Source organism: Convolutriloba macropyga, chromosome 2, assembly GCF_964194025.1.
Source record: "Convolutriloba macropyga chromosome 2, txConMacr16.3, whole genome shotgun sequence".
NCBI lineage: Eukaryota > Metazoa > Xenacoelomorpha > Acoela > Convolutidae > Convolutriloba > Convolutriloba macropyga.
Genome location: NC_134469.1, coordinates 80,332,931 through 80,355,362, shown reverse-complemented (window position 1 = coordinate 80,355,362; position 22,432 = coordinate 80,332,931). Strand labels below are relative to the sequence as shown.

Genomic DNA, 22,432 nt, shown 5'->3' with positions numbered 1-22,432 from the left:
TCGTGTAGAGATTCAAAACGATTCAATACATATGACGTACATGTAGAAAATAATTTGCTTGGCTTCAATGTTAACGTCACTCTCACAAAATTAAAACAAAAAAATTGTTGGTCAAATTAAATTAACGGAAAAATAAATAACTAACTAAAAATACATAACAAAATTTGAATCTATCCCCGCAGTGTTCATGCCCCCTCCCTCAAGTGTTTTTCATGCACCCCCCCCCCCCCCCCCCCCGTCACCACCACCACACCACCACTTACAAATAATATGTGTTGTTATATAGCAGGTTATTATTTAAAATATAAGGGGTGGGGGGTAAACGTTATACGCCCACTCAGCGGGGGGGGGGGGGGGGGGTGTGGGCGGCAGAATATATCCACAGATTCAACAACTAACTTCAATTGTTTTGAGATCTATTAGAGGGTAGTAAAAGAGAACCTAATAAACCAACAATAATGAAAGATATCGTAACTGTTGTAACATAGTAAACCGATTCCTTAGACAGAACTTGAATAAGAAAAGGAGTTGCAGAAAGTGGAACGTACATCAGAAACAGCGCCGCCCCATAAAGCAAACTTCTAACTTTAGTCGGGAGAATTTTGGACAAATATATTGTGTAATTAAGCTCCAGGAATATACCTGTAGTGTCTATCAACGCATAAATCAACAAAGCCGCCCAAATTTTCGGACACGCGTACAGACAACTTGCAATGCATAAGGAAAACAACATACAAACCGTTGAGGATTCCTTAAAATCAACGTCGACCATTTTTGCCGGAACCACGGCTGCCATCTTCAAAACTGTCGTCAATGACATGTAGAATGTCAACATAATGTAATCCGACGGTTGAAGTAGATAACTGTTTTTTCGGCTACCCTGGCAGTAATTTTTGTCAGTCTGTCCCCACAGAAATACTAACTCTGTTGCAATATAGCCCAAATCGTTCATCGTAAAATGCACCAAAAACCCAATCATAACAACACAAATTAGGTTTCTGACAATGAAGAAATTCAACAAAGCTTCGCGTACTGATTTCCAAAAACCCGTTTCTTCAACCGTATTTATGCTCAATTCGTTATCCAGATCAAGTTCAAGCATCACTGATTCTGGAATTTCGATTCTTTTTTGGTTCTTTTTTGCCATTTTGTTCAAAACTTTTCTGGCATTGTTTTGATCGCCTCGAGATAACAAAAATTTTGGCGACTCGTCAAGAAAAAACAGCGCCAGTAAAATAAACAACAAAGCCGGAATAGACAAAACAAGGATATAATACCGCCACATGTTTTTGTGATTGTTGACTGGAAACATTACTAAGCCCATAAGATAAGGCAGAGATCGTCCAGGTATTTCACCTCCAAACATAGCCAACAAAATTCCGATCCAGATATATTTTTGGGGTATTACTTCACAGAAATGAGGTTGTAAAGTTGACATCGCACCTAAAGAAAAAATTGAGCGATAGTTAGATACAAGCCGGTTCCATCTCAGTTAACTCTTGTCGCAATAAAATTGTTCTTCCTAAGAGGAGAGAAAATATAGGATCAATCAAGCTTCGACTTTTTACGAAAAAAGAATTGAAGAACGAAAAGCTTGTAAACATTGAAATCTCTGCAACATTTTTTCTGCTGAGTATTCGGTAACATTTTGCCATTCGACTACCATTACTGAAGGAAAAACTTTATTCAAAGGAAATTTTAACCAGCCAATTGTTGCTAATTGATATATTACAATATATCAAATACGTCGCAAATGATTCGTTTGATAATTTTGAGATTTTTGGGAAACGCTAATTTTAAAACAGGATCCTAAATAACCCGGGTTGACTTCATAATTGAAAAAGTTGTAAAATTACAACTTCCTATTATGTCGTCTATGAAAAGTTGTAATCCTAGAACTTTCATATTATGAAAGTTGTAAATTAACAAATTTTCAGAAAAATCATGAACACGGCTAAAACAAAGCACAAATACTTTGTTTCAAAAAATTAGTAAGAAAAAGTCTGGAAAAAACTTCTTTTCAGTTATATCGTATTTATGGAAAAGTTGTAGTCATAGAACGTCATAATAAATTTTTTTTCGCAACCTAAGAAATTGAGATCAAAATTGCCAGATAATTCACAAAATTGCTATGCCACAAGAAACTGAAGTCTGTGCCTCAAGTCACCTTTTTTGCATTCTTTTTATGGAAAAGTCGTAGTCATAAAACTTCATAAAGCAAAAACAAATGTAAGTGCTTCTTAACAGCCAAAATTAATGTAATGCGTAACCTGATAACTTTTTAGTGCCGATTAATTTATTCACACTTGATGTATGCAAAATGAAAAAAAAACGTTTATTTTGTATTTTTTTACAGTGTTTTAAAATTGTTATTACCGGTAAAGTACGCATAAAACTTTCTATTTGGGCCCGAGAGAAAAATTGTTTTGTGGCAGAAAAATTGGACCACAATTTGTGAATTTAAGCTGTGTAATGGCCACAGTAGCACTGTTGTTATGATATAGAACGCTTTTAAGGATTATAAAAATATTAACAATGACCATTTCGACTTTCGCCAAGCATATATCGATTCAACAAAAAAACATTATTTTATCCTCACTTAAAAGATAATATAAACTTTTCTGTCTCATTTAGACGTATGATCCATTTGAACTTACTGACTTTGAGTAGTTTCTATGATATTTGAACTCTGTTTGTAATTCAATGCGGCTGGAGTCAGTGAAAAGTAATTTCTAGAGAGAAAAGTCGTATTAAACATTATATAGACCAAGATGGAAGTTTCTAAAGGCTATATTATCACAGTTTTGGTTGTTCACTAAGCTAAACAAACTTGGTTTAGACAATATAGTTTCCAAAATCAACATATCTTTTTGAAGTACTTGAACCCTTTTTATAATTCAATGTGGCTGGAGTCAGTGAAAATCTTAATTCAAGAGAGAAAAATTGTATTAAACATTACATAAAATAAAATGGAAGTCTCTGAATGCCATATTATCACATTTTGGTTGTCCACTAAGCTATACACACTTGGTTTAGGCTAGGCAATATAAGTTCGAAAATTTACTATTGAATAATTTTCTTGGAAGCCGGTTTTTCAAATACGTTATCATTGTTAAATTGCATATCAAATTTTCTGGTTAGGCAAGAGAAAAAGAATGATTTCATGCCAAAAACTTTCCGTCCTCAGTTTTTGAGTTTTAGCTGTGTGATTATCTCAGTAGGAGTGCCGTTCTGCTTTAAAAAAGTTTTGAAAAAGTTGGAAGGATAACAAAAGAGATCATTTACGATTTTCGCCAAGTACACAATTAATCAACAAAGAACGTTATTTTATCCTTGCGCAAAACGTATTATTAAATTTTCAGCCTCTCTTACGTGCATATCCAAGCTGAACGCCCTATTTTGAGGTACTTTTTGAAGTACTTGAACCCTTTTTATAATTTAATGTGGCTGGAGTCAGTGAAAATCTTAATTCAAGAGAGAAAAATTGTATAAAATATTACATAAAATAAAATGGAAGTCTCTGAATGCCATATTATCACATTTTGGTTGTCCACTAAGCTATACACACTTGGTTTAGGCTAGGCAATATAAGTTCGAAAATCAACTGTTGAATAATTTTCTTAGAAGCCGGTGCTTCAAATACGTTATCATGGGTAAATTGCATATCAAATTTTCTGTTTAGGCAAGAGAAAAAAAATGATTTCCGGCCAAAAATTTTCTTTCGTCAGTTTTTGAGTTTAAGTTGTTTGATTATCTCAGTAGGAATGCCGTTCTGCTATAGAAAATTTTTTGAAAAAGTCGGAAGAATAACAAAAGAGATCATTTACGATTTTTGCCAAGTACACAATTAATCAACAAAGAACGTCATTTTATCCTTGCGCAAAACGTATTATTAAATTTTCGGCCTCTCTTACGTGCATATTCAAGCTGAACGCCTTGTTTTGAACTACTGCTTGAAGTACTTGAACCCTTTTTATAATTCAATGTGCCTGGATTCAGTGAAAATCTTATTTCAAGAGAAAAAAATCGTATTAAACAATACATAGTATAAGATGGAAGTCTCTGAATGCTATTTTATCACATTTTTGATTGTCCACTAAGCTATACACACTTGTTTGTGACAATATAGGTTGAAAAATCAACTATTGAATAATTTTCTTAGAAGCCGGTGTTTCAAATACGTTATCATGGGTAAATTGCATATCAAATTTTCTGTTTAGGCAAGAGAAAAAGAATGATTTCATGCCAAAAAATTTCTGTCCTCAGTTTTTGAGTTTTAGCTGTGTGATTATCTCAGTAGAAGTGCCGTTCTGCTTTAAAAAAAATTTGAAAAAGTTGGAAGGATAACAAAAGAGATCATTTACTATTTTCGCCAAGTACACAATTAATCAACAAAGAACGTTATTTTATCCTTGCGCAAAACGTAATATCCATTTTCGGCCTCCCTTACGTTTATGTTTAAGCTGAAAGCTTCATTTTGAATTAGTTTTTGACGTATTTCAACCCTTTCTATATTTCAATGCGACTGGAGTCAGTGAAAATCTGATTTGAAGAGAGAAAAATCGTATTAAACATTACATAGAATAAGATGGAAGTCTCTGAAAGCTATATTATCACATTTTTGGTTGTCCACTAAGCTATACACACTTGGTTTAGACAATATAGGTTCGAAAATCAACCATTGCATAATTTTCTTAGAAGCCGGTTTTTCAAATACGTTATCATGGGTAAATTGCATATCAAATTTTCTGTTTAGGCAAGAGAAAAAGAATGATTTCTAGTCAAAAATTTTCTGTCCTCAGTTTTTGAGTTTTAGCTGTGTAATTATCTCAGTAGGAGTGCCGTTCTGCTATAAAAATTTTTTGAAAAAGTCGGAAGGATAACAAAAGAGATCTCTTACGATTTTTGCGAAGTACACAAATAATCAACAAAGAACGTTATTTATCCTTGCGCAAAACGTATTATTAAATTTTCAGCCTCTCTTCTGAGCATATTCAAGCAGAACGCCCTATTTTGAACTACTTTTTGAAGTACTTGAACCCTTTTTATAATTCAATGTGGCTGGAGTCAGTGAAAATTTTGATTCAAGAGAGAAAAATTGTATTAAACATTACATAAAATAAAATGGAAGTCTCTGAATGCCATATTATCACATTTTGGTTGTCCACTAAGCTATACACACTTGGTTTAGGCTAGGCAATATAAGTTCGAAAATTTACTATTGAATAATTTTCTTGGAAGCCGGATTTTCAAATACGTTATCATTGTTAAATTGCATATCAAATTTTCTGGATAGGCAAGAGAAAAAGAATGATTTCACGCCAAAAACTTTCTGCCCTCAGTTTTTGAGTTTTAGCTGTCTGATTATCTCAGTAGGAGTGCCGTTCTGCTTTAAAAAAGTTTTGAAAAAGTTGGAAGGATAACAAAAGAGATCATTTACGATTTTCGCCAAGTACACAATTAATCAACAAAGAACGTTATTTTATCCTTGCGCAAAACGTATTATTAAATTTTCAGCCTCTCTTACGTGCATATCCAAGCTGAACGCCCTATTTTGAGGTACTTTTTGAAGTACTTGAACCCTTTTTATAATTTAATGTGGCTGGAGTCAGTGAAAATCTTAATTCAAGAGAGAAAAATTGTATAAAATATTACATAAAATAAAATGGAAGTCTCTGAATGCCATATTATCACATTTTGGTTTTCCACTAAGCTATACACACTTGGTTTAGGCTAGGCAATATAAGTTCGAAAATTTACTATTGAATAATTTTCTTGGAAGCCGGTTTTTCAAATACGTTATCATTGTTAAATTGCATATCAAATTTTCTGGTTAGGCAAGAGAAAAAGAATGATTTCATGCCAAAAACTTTCCGTCCTCAGTTTTTGAGTTTTAGCTGTGTGATTATCTCAGTAGGAGTGCCGTTCTGCTGTAAAAAATTCTTGGAAAAGTCGGAAGGATAAATAAAGAGATCTTTTACGATTTTTGCGAAGTACACAATTAATCAACAAAGAACGTTATTTTATCCTTGCGCAAAACGTATTATTAAATTTTCAGCCTCTCTTACGTGCATACCCAAGCTGAACGCCCTATTTTGAACTACTTTTTGATGTATTTGAACCTTTTTTATAATTCAATGTGGCTGGAGTCACTGAAAATCTTAATTCAAGAGAGAAAAATTGTATTAAACATTACATAAAATAAAATGGAAGTCTCTGAATGCCATATTATCACATTTTGGTTGTCCACTAAGCTATACACACTTGGTTTAGGCTAGGCAATATAAGTTCGAAAATTTACTATTGAATAAATTTCTTGGAAGCCGGTTTTTCAAATACGTTATCATTGTTAAATTGCATATCAAATTTTCTGGTTAGGCAAGAGAAAAAGAATGATTTCATGCCAAAAACTTTCTGTCCTCAGTTTTTGAGTTTTAGCTGTGTGATTATCTCAGTAGGAGTGCCGTTCTGCTGTAAAAAATTTTTGAAAAAGTCGGAAGGATAACAAAAGAGATCTTTTACGATTTTTGCGAAGTACACAATTAATCAACAAAGAACGTTATTTTATCCTTGCGCAAAACATATTATTAAATTTTCAGCCTCTCTTACGTGCATACCCAAGCTGAACGCCCTATTTTGAACTACTTTTTGAAGTATTTGAACCCTTTTTATAATTCAATGTGGCTGGAGTCAGTGAAAATCTTAATTCAAGAGAGAAAAATTGTATTAAACATTACATAAAATGAAATGGAAGTCTCTGAATGCCATATTATCACATTTTGGGTGTCCACTAAGCTATACTTACTTGGTTTAGGCTAGGCAAAATAAGTTCGAAATTTTACTATTGAATAATTTTCTTGGAAGCCGGTTTTTCAAATACGTTATCATTGTTAAATTGCATATCAAATTTTCTGGTTAGGTAAGAGAAAAAAAAATGATTTCCAGCCAAAAATTTTCTGTCGTCAATTTTTGAGTTTTAGCTCTGTGATAACTTTGGTAAATGTGTCGCTCTGCTATAGAAAAGTTTTTAAAAGAGTAGGAAGGATAACAAAGGAGATCGTTTACGAATTTCGCCAAGTACACAATTAATCAACAAAGAACGTCATTTTATCCTTGCGCAAAACGTATTATTAATTTTTCGGCCTCTCTTACGTGCATATTCAAGCTGAACGCCTTGTTTTGAACTAGTGCTTGAAGTACTTGAACCCTTTTTATAATTCAATGTGACTGCAACATTACATAGAATTAGATGGAAGTCTCTGAATGCTATATTATCACATTTTTGGTTGCGCACTAAGCTATACACACTTGGTTTAGACAATATAAGTTTGAAAATCAACTATTGAAAAAATCTCTTGGAAGCCGGTGTTTAAAAAACGTCATCAATGCTAAATTTCATATCAAATTTTCTGTTTAGGCAAGAGAAAAAGAATGATTTCAAGTCAAAAACTTTCTGTCCTCAGTTTTTGAATTTTAGCTGTGTGATTGACTTTGTAGGAGTGCCGTTCTGCTATAGAAACATTTTTGAAAAACTCGGAAGGATAGAAAAAGAGATAATTTACGATTTTTGCCAGGTACACAATTAATCAACAAAGAACGTTATTTTATCCTCGCGCAAAGACGTATTATTAATTTTTCAGCCTCTCTTACGTGCATATCCAAAGTGACAGCCCTGTTTTGAACTGCTGCTTGAAGTATTTGAACCCTTTTTATAATTCAAGGCGACTGGAGTCAGTGACAATCTTAATTCAAGAGAGAAAAATCGTATTAAACATTTTAAAGACCAATCAATAAAAAAATTTAGTTTTTAACTTTTAAAATTTGTCAATTCTTGTGCACATACTTTGAAAATCATTGTCATTTTTTGCCAAAAGAGCGCAATAGGAGTGAACAAATAAGTTCTTATTACTTATGGAACTGTTTTAAAGTTTATTTGTTTCAAAACTGTGAAAAATCTGTCAGGCCGATTTTTTTGCATAATTCTGATGTCTTACAAATTTCTGGCCCTAATATTGCCTATAAATTGTGCTATTTTGGGCGTCAGTGGAGTAAATTATTCTAATTGAACTAACAATTTTAGGCAATTCACCATTTTTTGTCTTTTCATTTATTTCTTGTTCATGTTGTGTCCAATCGAAAAAAAAGCAAATCACCCTGGCTTCTATGGCGAGGTGGGAATTTTTTCTAACTTCGCATTAAAGATTTCTGGTCTCCAGTAGCTACCAATTGAACTTATGCTGCTTCCACAGTTACTTCCGAGCCCCAGATTTTAGTAGTTTTCCAAGAATTGGCGAAAGACATGGGTGTATCAGGAACCCAAAGTGGGGTATGGCGCAAATGTTTGATCGTTTCCTCATAGCTACCGTACCAAATTGGACTATCAAGAGCACGTTTTTGTTAGAACTATCATGAGCGCGTTGTTGTGAACAATCAACGATCAACATTCAACAACAATCAACAATCAGTAATCAATAATCAACAATCAACAACAATCAACAATAAACAATCAATAATCAACAATTAGCAATCAACAATCAACAACAATGAACCATCAACAACAATCAACGATCAACATTCAACAACAATCATCAATCAATAATCAACAATCAACAACAACAACAATCAACATTCAACAATCAACGATCAATAATCAACAACAATCAACAACCAATAATCAACAATCAATAATCAACAATCAACAACAATCAATAATCAACAATCAACAACAATCAGCAATCAATAATCAACGATACACAGCAATCAGCGATCAATAATCAACAACAATCAACCATCAACAACAGTCAACAATCAATCAACGATCGGTGACATAACGTTATTATTCGGTGTTAAAGTTAAAGTTCCCATAAAGTTAAAATCAGTCCGCCTTGATAAAAATTGAGAGCTATCTAATGAAGAGCACTTCCTGAAACAAAGTTGTCCGTCAGACGATTCCCTAGCTTCTGTTTGCTGGTTAGCAACTAATTCTTGGTAATCAATCAAGACGCTATTGCGGACGAATATCTTGAGACGTCTCAGTTTTCTACTCTTTGAGAGCGGTTTATTCTCCTCTCGTGAATTCAGTTCAAGTAGGTAATTTGGTATCATATTTTCAATTTTCCGCTCTCGGAACTGGAAAGTCGTGTTCAGCTAGGGCCTTTGGAAACGCGATGCGAAACGACCCTTTCCCAATTTTCATGCCATGTCATTGAGTTGTTCCAGCGTCCTCTTTCACTGGGCCGTCAGTCAGAAAGTTTTGTGGAAGTTATTGTGGCTAGAAAGCGAGCACCGTAAAAAAGTGGCTAATAGCCCATGAAAGGGAATTGCACAATTCATAGCATTTGATAAACCAAGTTTCACTATTCCGTCAGTAAACGTTTGCTTCTTGTCTTTTATAGGTATGTGTTTTGCAGATCTGTAATGAATTATGAATTACGATTTGTTAGCCGCAGGCGGATCACCAGGAAACCTAACGAAGAAACAAATTGTGGGCCTGTAAGCAATTCTGAGCTTTACACAGATTCAGCGAGTAGCAACTTGTTTCTATGGACGAATGACGAAGATGTCTCGTTCAATTCATCTTTGAGGACTCACGGAATGCCCGACAAAAGCTATTTATTTCCGCGAGACAACGGACCTTCACTGACAAATAATGAACTCCGCAACCCAAGACAGGTATTGGCCAGACCGATTTGAGTAGCATATTTAAGTGTAATACTAACAATACAGGGGGCATTACATATGTGTAGTACTAACAAAACAGGGGGGACATCTCAATATGTTCCCCCGTAGTAATTACTACACAGCTATGTAAACTACTAACTTGGATCGCGGAGGGGGGTGGGGGTCCGGTGCGACCCAACTCAATGGTCTGGATAGAATTTGGGTCGCGCAGATCGACTCGAGTAGCGCAGATCGCCTAATTGTTATGATGAACTTATTAAATAGAAGTTTGTGTTATTGTTTCACGCGTTTGGCGGTTACAAACCCCACTTTGCTGTGAAGGTATCAGTATATACATACGGCTGTTAGATAAGAGAAAAAGAGGAAGAAAGATTGACAGACATGGTGCTGACAACGGAGATTCGAAGGAGCACGCGTTAGTTGATCACGTGTAAGGGGATGCGATGGCTTTCGGAATGGGATCTTGTGCAGTGCAGATCACCTTCCAAGCACAATCAGCCGAGGAAGCGTGTAAATTGTATGATCAACTGGCCATTCTCACCCCTATTGTAATGGCACTGTCCAAATCTACACCCATCTTCAACGGCTACCTGATAGATGAGGACTGTCGTTGGAATATAATTGCTCAATCAGTTGATGATCGCAATCCAGAAGAAAGGGGTGAAACCAGTCAGAACCAGGGAGATATTGGAGTCATTTCCAAGTCCAGATACAGTTCAATTGACATGTACATATCGGAGATACACCAGTGCTTTAACGATACCAGAATGCCTACCAATGAGCCTCTGCGTCAGCACATATTGCAACAGGGTATTCCCGAAAAGATAGCGAAACACGTGGCCCATTTGTTCATCAGGGATCTTCTAGCTATCTACAAAGAGATGGTCACAGGCAAAGCCGCCGAGCCAGAGAATTACATCTAACACACCAATCACTTCGAGAACATCAATTCAACGAACTGGCAGTGGATGCGCTTCAAGCACCGCCTCCTGATAGCAAAATTTGATGGCGCGTCGAATTCAGATCTCTTGATGTACAAGCCACCGAACTTGAGAATGCTGCTTTAGCTGGCTTCATTGTGCTACTGTCACGTGTTATACTTACCTATGACCTCAACCTGCTTATTCCCATGTCAAAGCTTGAAGAGAACTTTGCAAATGCTTCAAAACGGAACGCTGTTCTAGATGGGAAATTCTGGTTTGTCAGCTCCCTTAAATGTGGAAGAGGATGTAAAAGTCAATGCCCCACGTATTAAATCATTGAAAATTGGAGAGCAGAGAGTGGTGCTTTTGTTCAGACGGGTTTAAGAAAGATAAGTGGGTGACGTCATTTCTCACAATTTTTAGCAAAAGTCTTTTGCGTGATTAGATTTTGATATCAAGTGACTTACCTCACTCGATAAAAAGACTTGCACTTTAAAACTTAATTTGAATTTGTTTAAGGTCAAAGGAACTCATGTGTAGTAAAGGTCATGAATAAAAGTGTTCTGCGGTATGAATTTTAACATGCTCTGTTAATTTAACGTTGAATGTTTTTAATAGCCGCACAGCGATAGCTGGGGCTATTATTGGCCTTCTCTTGGTTTTTTTCATTTTGTCGTCATGATTTTTGTTACGACCATATGACCTCACAGCCACTTTTTGTTCATTCGTTCATGCAATTTCTACTGAATTGCGTGCGTGACGTCATTTTTCGCTCGTAGTGGAGCGAGTTTTTTGTTCATTTGCGTGATTAAATTTTTGGTCACACTTGACTTGCCTCACTCACAAAAATGACTTCCTCACTTTGAAATTGACTTTTATTTACTTTAATTCAAAGAGATAAGGTCAAATGGGTTTAGTCACTCTAAATGAAGGTTATTTGAGAGCAGCTAATAGAGGCAGCAATATTTTTTTTCAATCAAAATACTGACTTTTAATCAAAATATTACATATCAGCCTTCAATGAACAGACGAATTTTTTTGGTCTGTCTTTTTTACTGTTTTTTTTGAGACTGCCTCTCAAAAAAACAGTAAAAAAGACTGCCCCCTTTTTGAGACTGCCCCCCCCCCCCCCCTCCTGTGCTTCCATCTTGGCTCTGGACATATTTGATTCCATCTGGGACCTAAACCTGGGTTTGTTTAATTTTGCAAATATTAGGGCTATTCGATGATTGCATTGGAATATTTGCAGCGGAACAACATTACATAATCTATGTGACAGTGTTGGAGAACGCAACATAATCCTGAAAAAATGTTGGTGTAAATTGTATTAAGCTCAAAACTCTGTACGTACTTTTGGATATTGCACAGGCTAGGCATTTGAGTTGCAAGAATGATTGATAAGTCAAATTACTTTCAAAAATATTTGCATCTCGGATCTGTCTTGGACCCCTTTTGGATCTTGGATCATAGATCTTCATAAAGTAAAGCTAAAAAAGATGTCACCTTAAACTGGGCTGAAAATCATTTTGAGGTTGACTTTTATTTACTTTAATTCAAAGAGATAAGGTCTAATTGGTGTGTGTGACTCTAAATGAAGATTATTTGAGAGCAACTAATAGAGTCAGCAATAAGGTACACAGATTTTGTATAATTTAACATCTTAGCCCTTAATGAAAAATAAATAAATTTCTTCTTAAACTGTCTAAATTTTATCGAATCTGTATGCATTTCTATGTATCTATTGGATGATTTATGTATTGTGTTTAAATTTCTGCTGTTATTTTACTTAATTTGTACTATTTTGTTTGGAGATGGAGTTTGAGCCCGGTTTTTTTTTACCGAAAGCTCTGCTCAAAATCTCCTATAGTTGTTTGTTTGTAACTCCGCCGTAGCCGGTCCCCAGCCCAGTTGAGAGAAGGAGGAGGGAAACACACTCAGAACATACTGAAAAATCTCGAAAAGTTGTTCGTTAGTTCAACTGTAGATTTTTTCGGACAGTTTTTAACCTACTTTAGCGCTCGAAACGATGAAAAATTTGTAATCCTAGAACTTTCATTTATGGGAAATGTGTTATCCTAGAACTTTCCATTTTATAAAAAAGTTTTATAGAACTTTCCTATTAGGATAAAGTTGTAATCATAGAACTTTCCTTTATGAGAAAGTTGTAGTCATAGAACTTTCCTTTATGAAGAAGTTGTAACCATAGAACTTTCCTTTATGGGAAAGTTGTAACCCTACCATTTTCGTACAACTTTTTTCGTCTATGACATTAAGGATCCATAAGAGGAAAATTCTAGGATAACAACTTTTGGTTTACCCGGGAAGACATTTTTGAGTACGTTTTTTATCAAAAAAAATAAAAGAAGTCATTTGCAAAGTAAAGTCCACCAATGACAGATGTCAAAAGTGGGGGGCTTTCCAGATTGCTTTTTTGCTTTAAAGTTGGATTTGATTATTAGGGAATGCCGGGCTTACTGGTAGAGATTTTGCTCACAATGTTATTTTCAGACACTTTTTCTGAAAATATTTATCTGCGAACGCAACTTTCATAACTGGTCAGTATAGACCACCAAATGGGGCATTATTGAACAATTTCTGCAAATTGATTTCACATGCAATCTTAATGCATTAATTCCGTGTAAAACTTTTTTTAACGCTAAATTGGCTTAGATGGAAATATTATGAGGTGATTAAGTTAGTCTATTCCATAAAAGTATTTATCCGAAAACACTGATGGATTGGTGCAATTGATTTTCAAAGGCAAATAAATGTAAGTAGACTTGACGGTTTGAACAATCAGATTTCACCATTTGAGTGATTGAATTCCCCGATTTGCGTAATCTGATTCAACAAACTGCGTAAAAAGAACCCACAACTGGCCTAATTTAATTTCACAATCTGCTTTATTTACTGCAGGTAAGTGAAAAGACACACAATGATATGATTACGCAAATCTACTCTGTCCCAGTTCACTCTCCCATCCAGCTTGGTGGGCATATAACTTTAGAGCCCCGTCTCCCCGGAAAACGTACTGTTGTTATATAGTCTGCTATATAACAACAGTTTTCAATTGCGCATAAACAATTCCGTATCAATTGAGTGTTTATCTTTTTGGAAAACTGTTTTGCGGGAAAATTGTGCAATTTTTTAAATTCCAATATTTTTGCCTTCCTTTCGACTGAAAGGGGAGGTAATTATTTTAACAAAATATCATTCATTAAAAAATGTTTAGGGTTTTTGAGAAGAGTGTTTTCTGACTTTTCATTTGGAGTTTAATCCAGTTAGGCTTGTGAAATAGATTGGGGCAAAGTTGTGCAATTACTAATTCCAGAAACATTTCCCTTTCTTTCTAATAACAGAGGAGGTAATTAATTTCACAAGTTAGCCTTGATTTAAAAAAAGATTTTGGATTCCGGAGAAGAGTTTTTCGTAGTTTTTTTTTAGAGTTTGATACAATAGCTGGAGTGGTAACAATTAACACTAGTGAGATCCTCAAAAAATAAATTTCAGTTTGTAATTTCACAAATCCCCCCAAACCAGCTTTTAATTCGTGAATATTTGTAATTTAAATTATTAATCGTACTACTTAAATGAAGTCGATTATCATTTCATTATTCAAATCCAATTCTATGAGTCAAAATTTTCTCCTGGTTCAAATAACAATATATTTCGGTTTATCGCAATAAGGATTTTGAACTCATCTGGTTGAAATTTTAATCAGTCGCCCTTGACTACTTAAATGAACCCCAATTATGGGAGAACATTCCAATTATATGTTAGCGCATTTCACGAATTTTTGCTTGAATAAAGCACTTTAGAATTAAGGAATTTAGAATCGCTTTTTCATGCTCTCATAAATCCATTGTATTGTTAGTATTGTCCACAAAAGTACTCTGTGCACAACACTGACGGATTAGCGTAAGTGTAGCTCAAATTTCCTTGAGTGAAATCCATCGGTCTAAAATAAAAGAGAAATTGAACTTAACTAAGGGTTCTGTTTTTACCAGTATTGTGCTAATTATAGTAAAAGCAATTCATTGTCAAATTTCCTGTGCAGTGTTTAAAGCGTTTAAATAAATATATTTGTAACTAGTGTTGATCTTTTGATCGTTTGTTGATTATGTTTGTTTGTATTCACAGACTTTTTTCCATGCAATTTCAATTCTGTTCTAGAAAATGAAAAAAAAAAGCCATTTACATGCAATTTAAAATTTGCAGAAACATTACATTGGAAACAAAACAATACATATAATTTGAACTCGTAGTCAAATTCTTAATATCCATTTAGTTCTAAAGGTGAGATTTAGTTCAAATTATGATTCACTATATCTGATTTAAATGTGTTTACAATAGATTTGCCCGGCAAATTATTCATTCGCATTGCTATATCTTCCCGCGACTGATATAACAACGTTTATATTTTGTTCGTATAATGTACCAAGCAATCTTCTCTTCACTTTATATCCCGTGAGTCAGTTGTAACATTAACTCATGATTTGATCTGGTTTTTACAAACCGCGCTATTATCACAGCAAGTATCATTCACCCCGCAAAATCAATCTTTACAAACTACATCACTTAATATTTTCAGATAATGCTATTTGCGGCAATCGGCAAATCGGAAACACAATTAAGTTACATCTGACCTTGAGGAAAAACCTTCACCTGACCACATGTAACTCTCTTACCAACGTAGGGAAAAATAGTTCAAATTTGCTCAAAATCGAAAGAAATTGTCATAGATGTCTGCGATTGCGGAATTTGATGACAAGCGAGAAAGGCGGAGAACTATTTATCACTTCTGTCCGGACATTTGAGTCACGAACATCCGTGGTAACGTAAGTACTTTCCGCGCAAGTGTTCTAAAGCTAACTTAAGGAGAAAAAAGGTTGTATATAATTGTTTCTTCTTATTAAAATGCAGTGTGGGGTATTTTTAATTTTATTCCGTCTATGTTTTGAACCTAAATTAGTTGTAAAATATTTAACTTAAAGTAGGTTGAACTTAAAGTGAGGGATAATTATTCGCTTAATCCGTCCAGGCTTTTGAAACTCAAAAAAGGAGAGAAAGTGAGATAAAATTAGAAATTCTTTTCAAAATGAAGTGAGGGGTTATTATAATATCATTCCGCCACAGTTTTGAATATAAATTATAATTTAAATGCTGTGCTTACGATACCGCTTCTGGCAAATTGCGGACAGTTGTGACACAAAAACGTAATTTTTCGAGAAAAGTGCCGGAATTTTGTAACAATTGTCAGCAGCTTTTCTTGCCATTGTTGTCCACGATTTAACCATTTTTATCCTACGCGAGACTGGGTGACAAATTATTGACACTCGTGTTCGCAAATGCGGACTCTGTTGAGTTTGCAGGATTTCCAACGTAATAGACTTGCTTGTTTTTGTGGATGATAATCAAGTACAAGAAATCTTAGGCAGTCGTCTCGTTCACATTTCAAAAAAAGTAATCAAAACTTCCGAGGCAACAGTTTTTTTCAGAAAGCATTTTTTGAAGCGTTTGGCGAGATAGCCTGACCCATTTTGGCTGCAATGATGATACCACGTGTAAATTTCAGACGCAAAAAAGTGGCCATATTCACCAAAAAAAGAGCAATGCTGGAATAAAATGAACAGTCTGAAATTTGGGGGATAATAAGAAAAAGGGCAGCTGAGAACAGGCCGAAGTCGCCTAATGCTGTTCCGCTGCCGCAGGAACCAAAATTATTATTATTAATTATTATTATTTGTCAGTTTTAAGATCAAAAATGGCTGGGCTTTCCCTCTTGTATCAGATATGATAATAGTTTGAGTTTTATCAAGTTTTTTAGGTTCTCCTTTGCCATTATCTAAGTGTTGTAAGTTGATATGTACAAAAATTTTATAACACACATTTTTAACGGCCCGTTCTGGATACATCCACCTATCTTTCGTTGAGCAGCACCAGTTTTATATAATAAAAATTTTGGCCAAATGTGAAAAAAAGGTCCAAAGGATTTTTTCGGCTCTTACCGGATCCTAACGATGCCAGTAATCGAAACGCAAGCAGCGACTCAACATTCCAGGCAATACTGCATAAAGCACTCCAGAAGACCGTCCAAACAGATCCGACGATGCTGCACGTTTTCCGGCCCAGCCTATTTGCCAGCACTCCGGCCAGTAAATAACTAAAGGTTAACCCGATAAAGGTCGTGGAACCCAGAGCTGATTCCAGCTCCGGAGTCCAGTCCAGTTCGACGTACAGTCTGGTGGATAGCACTGGCATCATGTCCAGCAGGGCATGTTTGCCAAAGTATCCCATGAATGTTGTGAAAATGACCAGAGCTTGATACCTTCCGAAGCCAATTTGTTCTATCAAATCTGATACGAAAAAAGTGTCTGTGACCTTTGCTGCCGAGGGTAAATAGCTGATTGGTTCGTCTTTCTTCTCTCGAATCAGATTCTCTTTTTCGCTTGTTTCGGTCATTTTAGCATCAAGTGTGTGGTTGTTTCAGTTCTTCTAAAAAAGCACGTTTTCTCGAACTGTTACAAGACTAACATACGTACTCTTATAAAGTGGTTTACATATCTTTGTAGTTTATTTTAAATTAATCTATGTAGCTGAGCGTAGCATTAAGTTCAAAAGTGAATTATAAAAACTAAATTTTAATGATTGTTTTACGGTTTAAATTACGACTTTTAGCAATATTAGCTTCACATTAAAATTGAACCAAAATCAAACAGCACTAAAAAACAATTTAAGTTCAAAAATTGCTTTAAAAAATTTTGTGGCCCTAATTTCTTGAGAAGCGCAAACTAAAATGCTCCTTCTCTCGATTATTTTCAAAAAAGAGAGAAACACTTTTTTGAATAGAGAGGAACAAAAACTTGGGCAGAAATGCATGTCTTAAGAAAACCGAGAGGAATTATTGTTCAGGAAGTTGACTTCTTCTACCAAGAAATTGAAAAAACTGCACATGATTTTAAACAGCCATTACAAAATAGCCTCAGCAAACAAACGCAGTTTACCAAATAGTAAAACTCAACTAATACAAATACATTTACAAAAAATTTTTGGCTAAAATTAAGCAAAAATAGCTTTTGAAATTAATGAGAAGTTCATAAAAATTCCGACAGCTCTTACACCGCTTCGTCAAATAATGCAGCAGCCTACCCTTTCTTCTAAAGATAAGAATAACAAAAAAAATTTATCCTGGAAATCTTCAGCGAGCTAATTTTCTCTTATATTTCACGAGCTTTATTGATTTATTTTGATAACACCATGTTCAATAAAGTGTTAAGAGATCTTGTTTTAATTCATTTTCATGAGATTTTAGTTAACTCAAATTGACTATACGAAATTAGTTTATTTCTGTAAAAAAAACTTTTCAACAAAAAGATTGCAACATAACTTTTATCTGCAGCTGAGCAAACAAGGACAAAGTGGGCCGACAGGGATTGAACATTAGCATGTTTTTTTTCTATTTTTTTTTTTTTCAAAATTTTTAAATTTTTCCCGCTAAAATTGCTTCTGAAAAACTTAGAAAAAATTTTTTTAAACCGAAAAATTTTGGAGGCCTATTTTATGCCTCCAGTAGGTTTAAAGGGGTTTGATTAGGCTGCTGTTAAATTGTGACCACTGTAGCAAAAGTATTTTATAAGTTTTTGATTTTTTTGAAGTCCATTTCGTTACTAACGATGATTTAGTGAAATACATCTTTGAATAATGTTTCTAGAAAATTCCTAAAAAAGACGCCTTGGATAAATGCTATCAGACATCTGCTTTGGGGATGGGATTTCTGTGAAAAAATATGAGCTCTCAATTCCTTCTGGTTTCCGAGTTATCGCAATTTTTCAAAAAATTTTGAATTTTTCCGGCTAAAATTGCTTCTGAAAAACTTAATAAACATTTTTTTAAACCGAAAAATTTTGGAGGCCTGATTTACGCCTCCAGTAGGTTTAACGAGTTTTGAGCTTTAATTAGGCTGCTGTTGATTTTTGTCGAATGTAGCAAAAACATTTTAAAATTTTTAAAATTTTTAAAAATTTTTTTCCCATTTCTTCATTTTTCTGTTTTTGTTATCATAGGAACTTCTTTGTTGAAATAGTCCTACTGCCTAGTTTACAGAGTCTCTAAGGGCAGGGCGTGTGGGTTTAAATACCCCGTTGCCTGTCCATTTTGATCATGTTTGTGCGAGTCATTATTTACGTTTATTTTTGTACTTGCTGTTACTTATTTGGTACTTGATCAAAGAAATAAATTCTTTCTTCTTTATTGTTTTCTTTCAGTAGCTACCAAATAAATGCTACTGAATTGGGTGAAAACCATGTGCTCTTTTTTGTATAAATAAAAATCAAGGAATCAAATTTCATTTAAGGAACATAAGGTGTGGCCCAATACACAAAACAAGAGGACTTTATACAATAAAAAACAGTCTTTATTTGATTGGCATTTCATAAATCAACAACTAAAAGACATGATTCCTTATCATTTGTTGCTTTGAACTGTTTCAACTATGCTTCTTCAACACCTGTGATTCTTTTTTTCAGCCTATTTTTTTCGTTTTTAAGGGCAGAAAAGTAATATGAGGAGAAAATAGGTTCTGATCCCTCAAGTCAAGCCTGGCAAAAGCAGCTTATGTCAAATTATCTAATTTTGAAATTTTTTGATAATTTGTCTAAAGATTAAATTCAACAATCGTACTAAGCAGGGCGTGATTAACTTCCCTAACATCGCTTGTGAGAAAAGCGTAGCTACAATAGAAAGAATCACGCAATTGCAAAAGTTTTTATGCAGATCTTTTAAATTGGAGCTTGAATTAATTGAAAGCTATAGTAAAAAGTAACTAATGCTGTTAATTGTTAACTCAATTCAGCTCTGCTTCATTCGTTTCGTAGTGTCACTGATCTCCCACTGTAGACTGGAACTCGAATTTTCGTTATCGTTGTTGCCTTTTTTTCAACAGTGTCATAAATTTCTTAAAATCTTATCGGGTGGAAGTTTCAAGAAAACTTTTTCTGCAATGACAATCTTTTCGATTAGCCAGCTGATAATGCTAGATTTTTAAAAGAAAGCCAAAAAATGTGAAAAACAAGCTCAATTAGTATTTTTATTAGATACCTCAGGCCAATTTTTCAAACATTTTCCTCGACAAATTTCCAAACATAATAGTTTTCTCCCTATTAGGACTAATTAAAAACCCTAAAATTAGGACATAGAAAGAAAATCATTCTCAACTCTCATTGGCTGATAGCCATGATCATGCCTTAGTGGGACCGTGGGACTTGATATAAATCTATCACAAACGAAAAATATATCACAATGTTATACGCTCTACCATAACAGCGTTCTGCCCCGTTATTTTTGGGCAAAATCCTCGGCTCGGGTTAAATCCGATTGTCCTATTTGCGATTCAAATAATTTCATTTTTGATCTTGTTTTCGATCTACTGTTTTCCTATCTATTTTATCGCCGAGAAAGTTGTCTTATAAACACTTATCAGATATATAAGCATTGCCAATATTAGATTTTAATATGTAACACACTTTAGTTCTCGGTTCTTTCACGATAAAAAAATGTATAAGGCGGAAGATTTTTATTGCTTTTAGAACTGATAACAGCTTTCACGATAAACATTTTGACATGACGGCTATAGTATCTTATACGATCAAATTTTTGCAATCATTTTTGCTCTGGGGAAAAGAAGAGAGATCCTAAAAATTGAACAAACGCTAACCTGGTAAGTACTGAGTCAAAACTCTTTCACAGGATCGCTATGCTCGGCGACAAACAAGTCCAAAGGTTGTCAGCATGAAATAATTTCAGAAATGATTTTAGAGAGAATGATAAATTGATATCTGTATAGATGATGATCATAATAATGATACTTTGATATCATAAATTTGATTGAACTTCGCACTCGAAGCAAACATGAACCTGATTAGAATATCCAGACATCCCTAATTAACATAATGCGCTCAGGTACCGCCCTATCAAGAAATTGGGGACTCAACGGACCATCAAATTTGGATAATTTTTGTTCAAAATTCATTAATTACTCTTTTAATTAAAGGTGATGAAAGTTTAAGACGTCATATTTATAACGCCAATTGAACGTATTTTGCGAGCATTATATAGTGCATGCTTTTTAGAGAGCGTGTTTGGTAAAAATTGTTATGTTTTTGCTTAAACTTTGAAGAAAACGAAAAAGAAAAGAAACCTTCAGTATATCGATGGAGCAAGCATTAAGAATTAGAGCTTATCCTTGATTAAAATTTTTTGCAAAAAGCATTTTCAAGGTGAAAGAATATGTTGCAAAATTTTCAAGACAACGTCCGATCTGTTAGACTAAGTCCGCTCTAATTGGTTACACTTGGAGCCTCAACTTTCATTTTTAGCAAGAGTTTGCAATTGATACGAAGCCACGGGCCGCGTGAAGCCAATGATAACAAGTATTGAATGTTTCTTATTGGCCGGATTTGAGTCTCAGAGCATTTTTGCGCTGAACCAGCACACTTCAAGAGTAAAACATTATTTTAGTTCTGAAAAATTTCATCTCCAGAAGAGTTTAAGTTTCTTTATGTACAGATATTCTTCCTTATGATTTTGTTGATGTCATAGAGATAGCCCATGCTAATTTATCTTGTATATTCCAAAAATTAATCATGCGCCGAAGTTAAGTCTGAGCGGCATAATCTCATACTTTTATTGCTTACAACTGGTAACTTCTATAGTAATATACACGTTCTTTTTTCTTAGGCTAGGTTGTAAGTAAATACCAAAGAGCCCATTTAGCTTAGTGGTTTTGACTTCCTACTCGAAATAAAATTAAAAGTACCCCAAGCGGAATTTCGAATCGCATATAAACCAAATTTTGCTTTCGGGAGATACGCTGAACATAATTTTTTCATGCAGTAAATTTTACCTAAAAATCAAGACCAGACAGTGTAATTTGTGACATGGACAGAATAATAGCCATGCAGAAAAAGATGTCTCTAGACTGATTCAGCGCTGATTTGCTCTGCCACCAACCTTCGGGTGCTCAACTTGCGAATGAGTGTGTGCATTGTGCATTTGTTGATATTACTGATTATACAAAACTGTTCATTTATGCTTAAACATTAAGTCCACTGTCCAATACTAATACCTATTATTATGCAGTTGTCATTGCCTCCAGTATTACAGGATAATTGAAGAATTAGATGCCGCTTTACTGCAATTTTAATTGGATTGTTGCATTGTTGAATTGGATTGTAACATAAGTTTGAGAGATAATGGCTCATGGTATTCCTTTAATTGCGGTTATTAATAAATACAAAAACTCACAAATTTGTTAAGTAAAAGAATTCGTTATTAAAAACACACGAAGAAAAAAACATGTCGAAGCCAAAGACATGTTCCCGAGAAACAATCGACGACAAAAAGACAACCGAGAAAACGGTATTAGTTTTTTATATTATTATCCAGATTTATATGACTACAATTTTCAATTCCGCTTCCATGAAAAAAATTGAAGTTTCCGATCATGTGGTCTTTGCTAAAATTTATTAAAATTATGTTTTTTTAGCGGAAATAAATGAAAAGAACTACTTGACAGACTTTTTATGTGACTTTGCGAATAAAGTCCAAAAATATAGTTGCTGATTTTCGATTTTGAAATCAGGCAACAAAATTCGTATCGAATGGATGATTAGTTTTCTTTCTAGATCTCGCTGATTTAGAATATCTGTCTTTTGTTGAGAAAATAGTTGCCATTTCAATGTTCTAACATCCAATAAAATCTTTCAAGGTTACAATTTGAAGTCGGCAAAAACAATTATTGCTTCCTTTTCATCATCCATGTTCATACAGCC

The 22,432-nt window shown here is 34.4% G+C and overlaps 1 protein-coding gene, 1 long non-coding RNA gene and 1 pseudogene across 3 annotated transcripts in view; 2 read left to right on the top strand and 1 right to left on the bottom strand.

The window, feature by feature from the left end:
• Window positions 1-369: 369 nt before the first annotated feature.
• LOC142334770 (synaptic vesicle 2-related protein-like) lies at window positions 370-20,555 on the bottom strand. 2 transcript variants are annotated; one of them, XM_075383060.1, is made up of 3 exons: window positions 20,317-20,555; window positions 16,613-17,099; window positions 370-1,443 (listed from the first exon to the last, which is right to left on the bottom strand). In XM_075383060.1, exons 2-3 carry the CDS (start codon window positions 17,064-17,066, stop codon window positions 401-403), a joined length of 1,497 nt encoding a protein of 498 aa, XP_075239175.1. In that variant the 5' UTR covers window positions 17,067-17,099; window positions 20,317-20,555; the 3' UTR covers window positions 370-400. The 2 variants fall into 2 exon arrangements, with proteins under 2 accessions (XP_075239175.1, XP_075239174.1); XM_075383059.1 differs by lacking the exon at window positions 20,317-20,555 and having other exon boundaries at window positions 16,613-17,494.
• LOC142334773 (glutamate--cysteine ligase catalytic subunit pseudogene) lies at window positions 9,415-11,166 on the top strand (annotated as a pseudogene).
• LOC142334774 (uncharacterized) overlaps window positions 14,034-22,432 on the top strand; it is a 36,021-nt gene continuing 27,622 nt past the window's right edge. The window contains exon 1 of the long non-coding RNA XR_012758840.1: window positions 14,034-15,442. This is a non-coding gene — a long non-coding RNA (uncharacterized LOC142334774). The remainder of the gene's footprint in view (window positions 15,443-22,432) is intronic.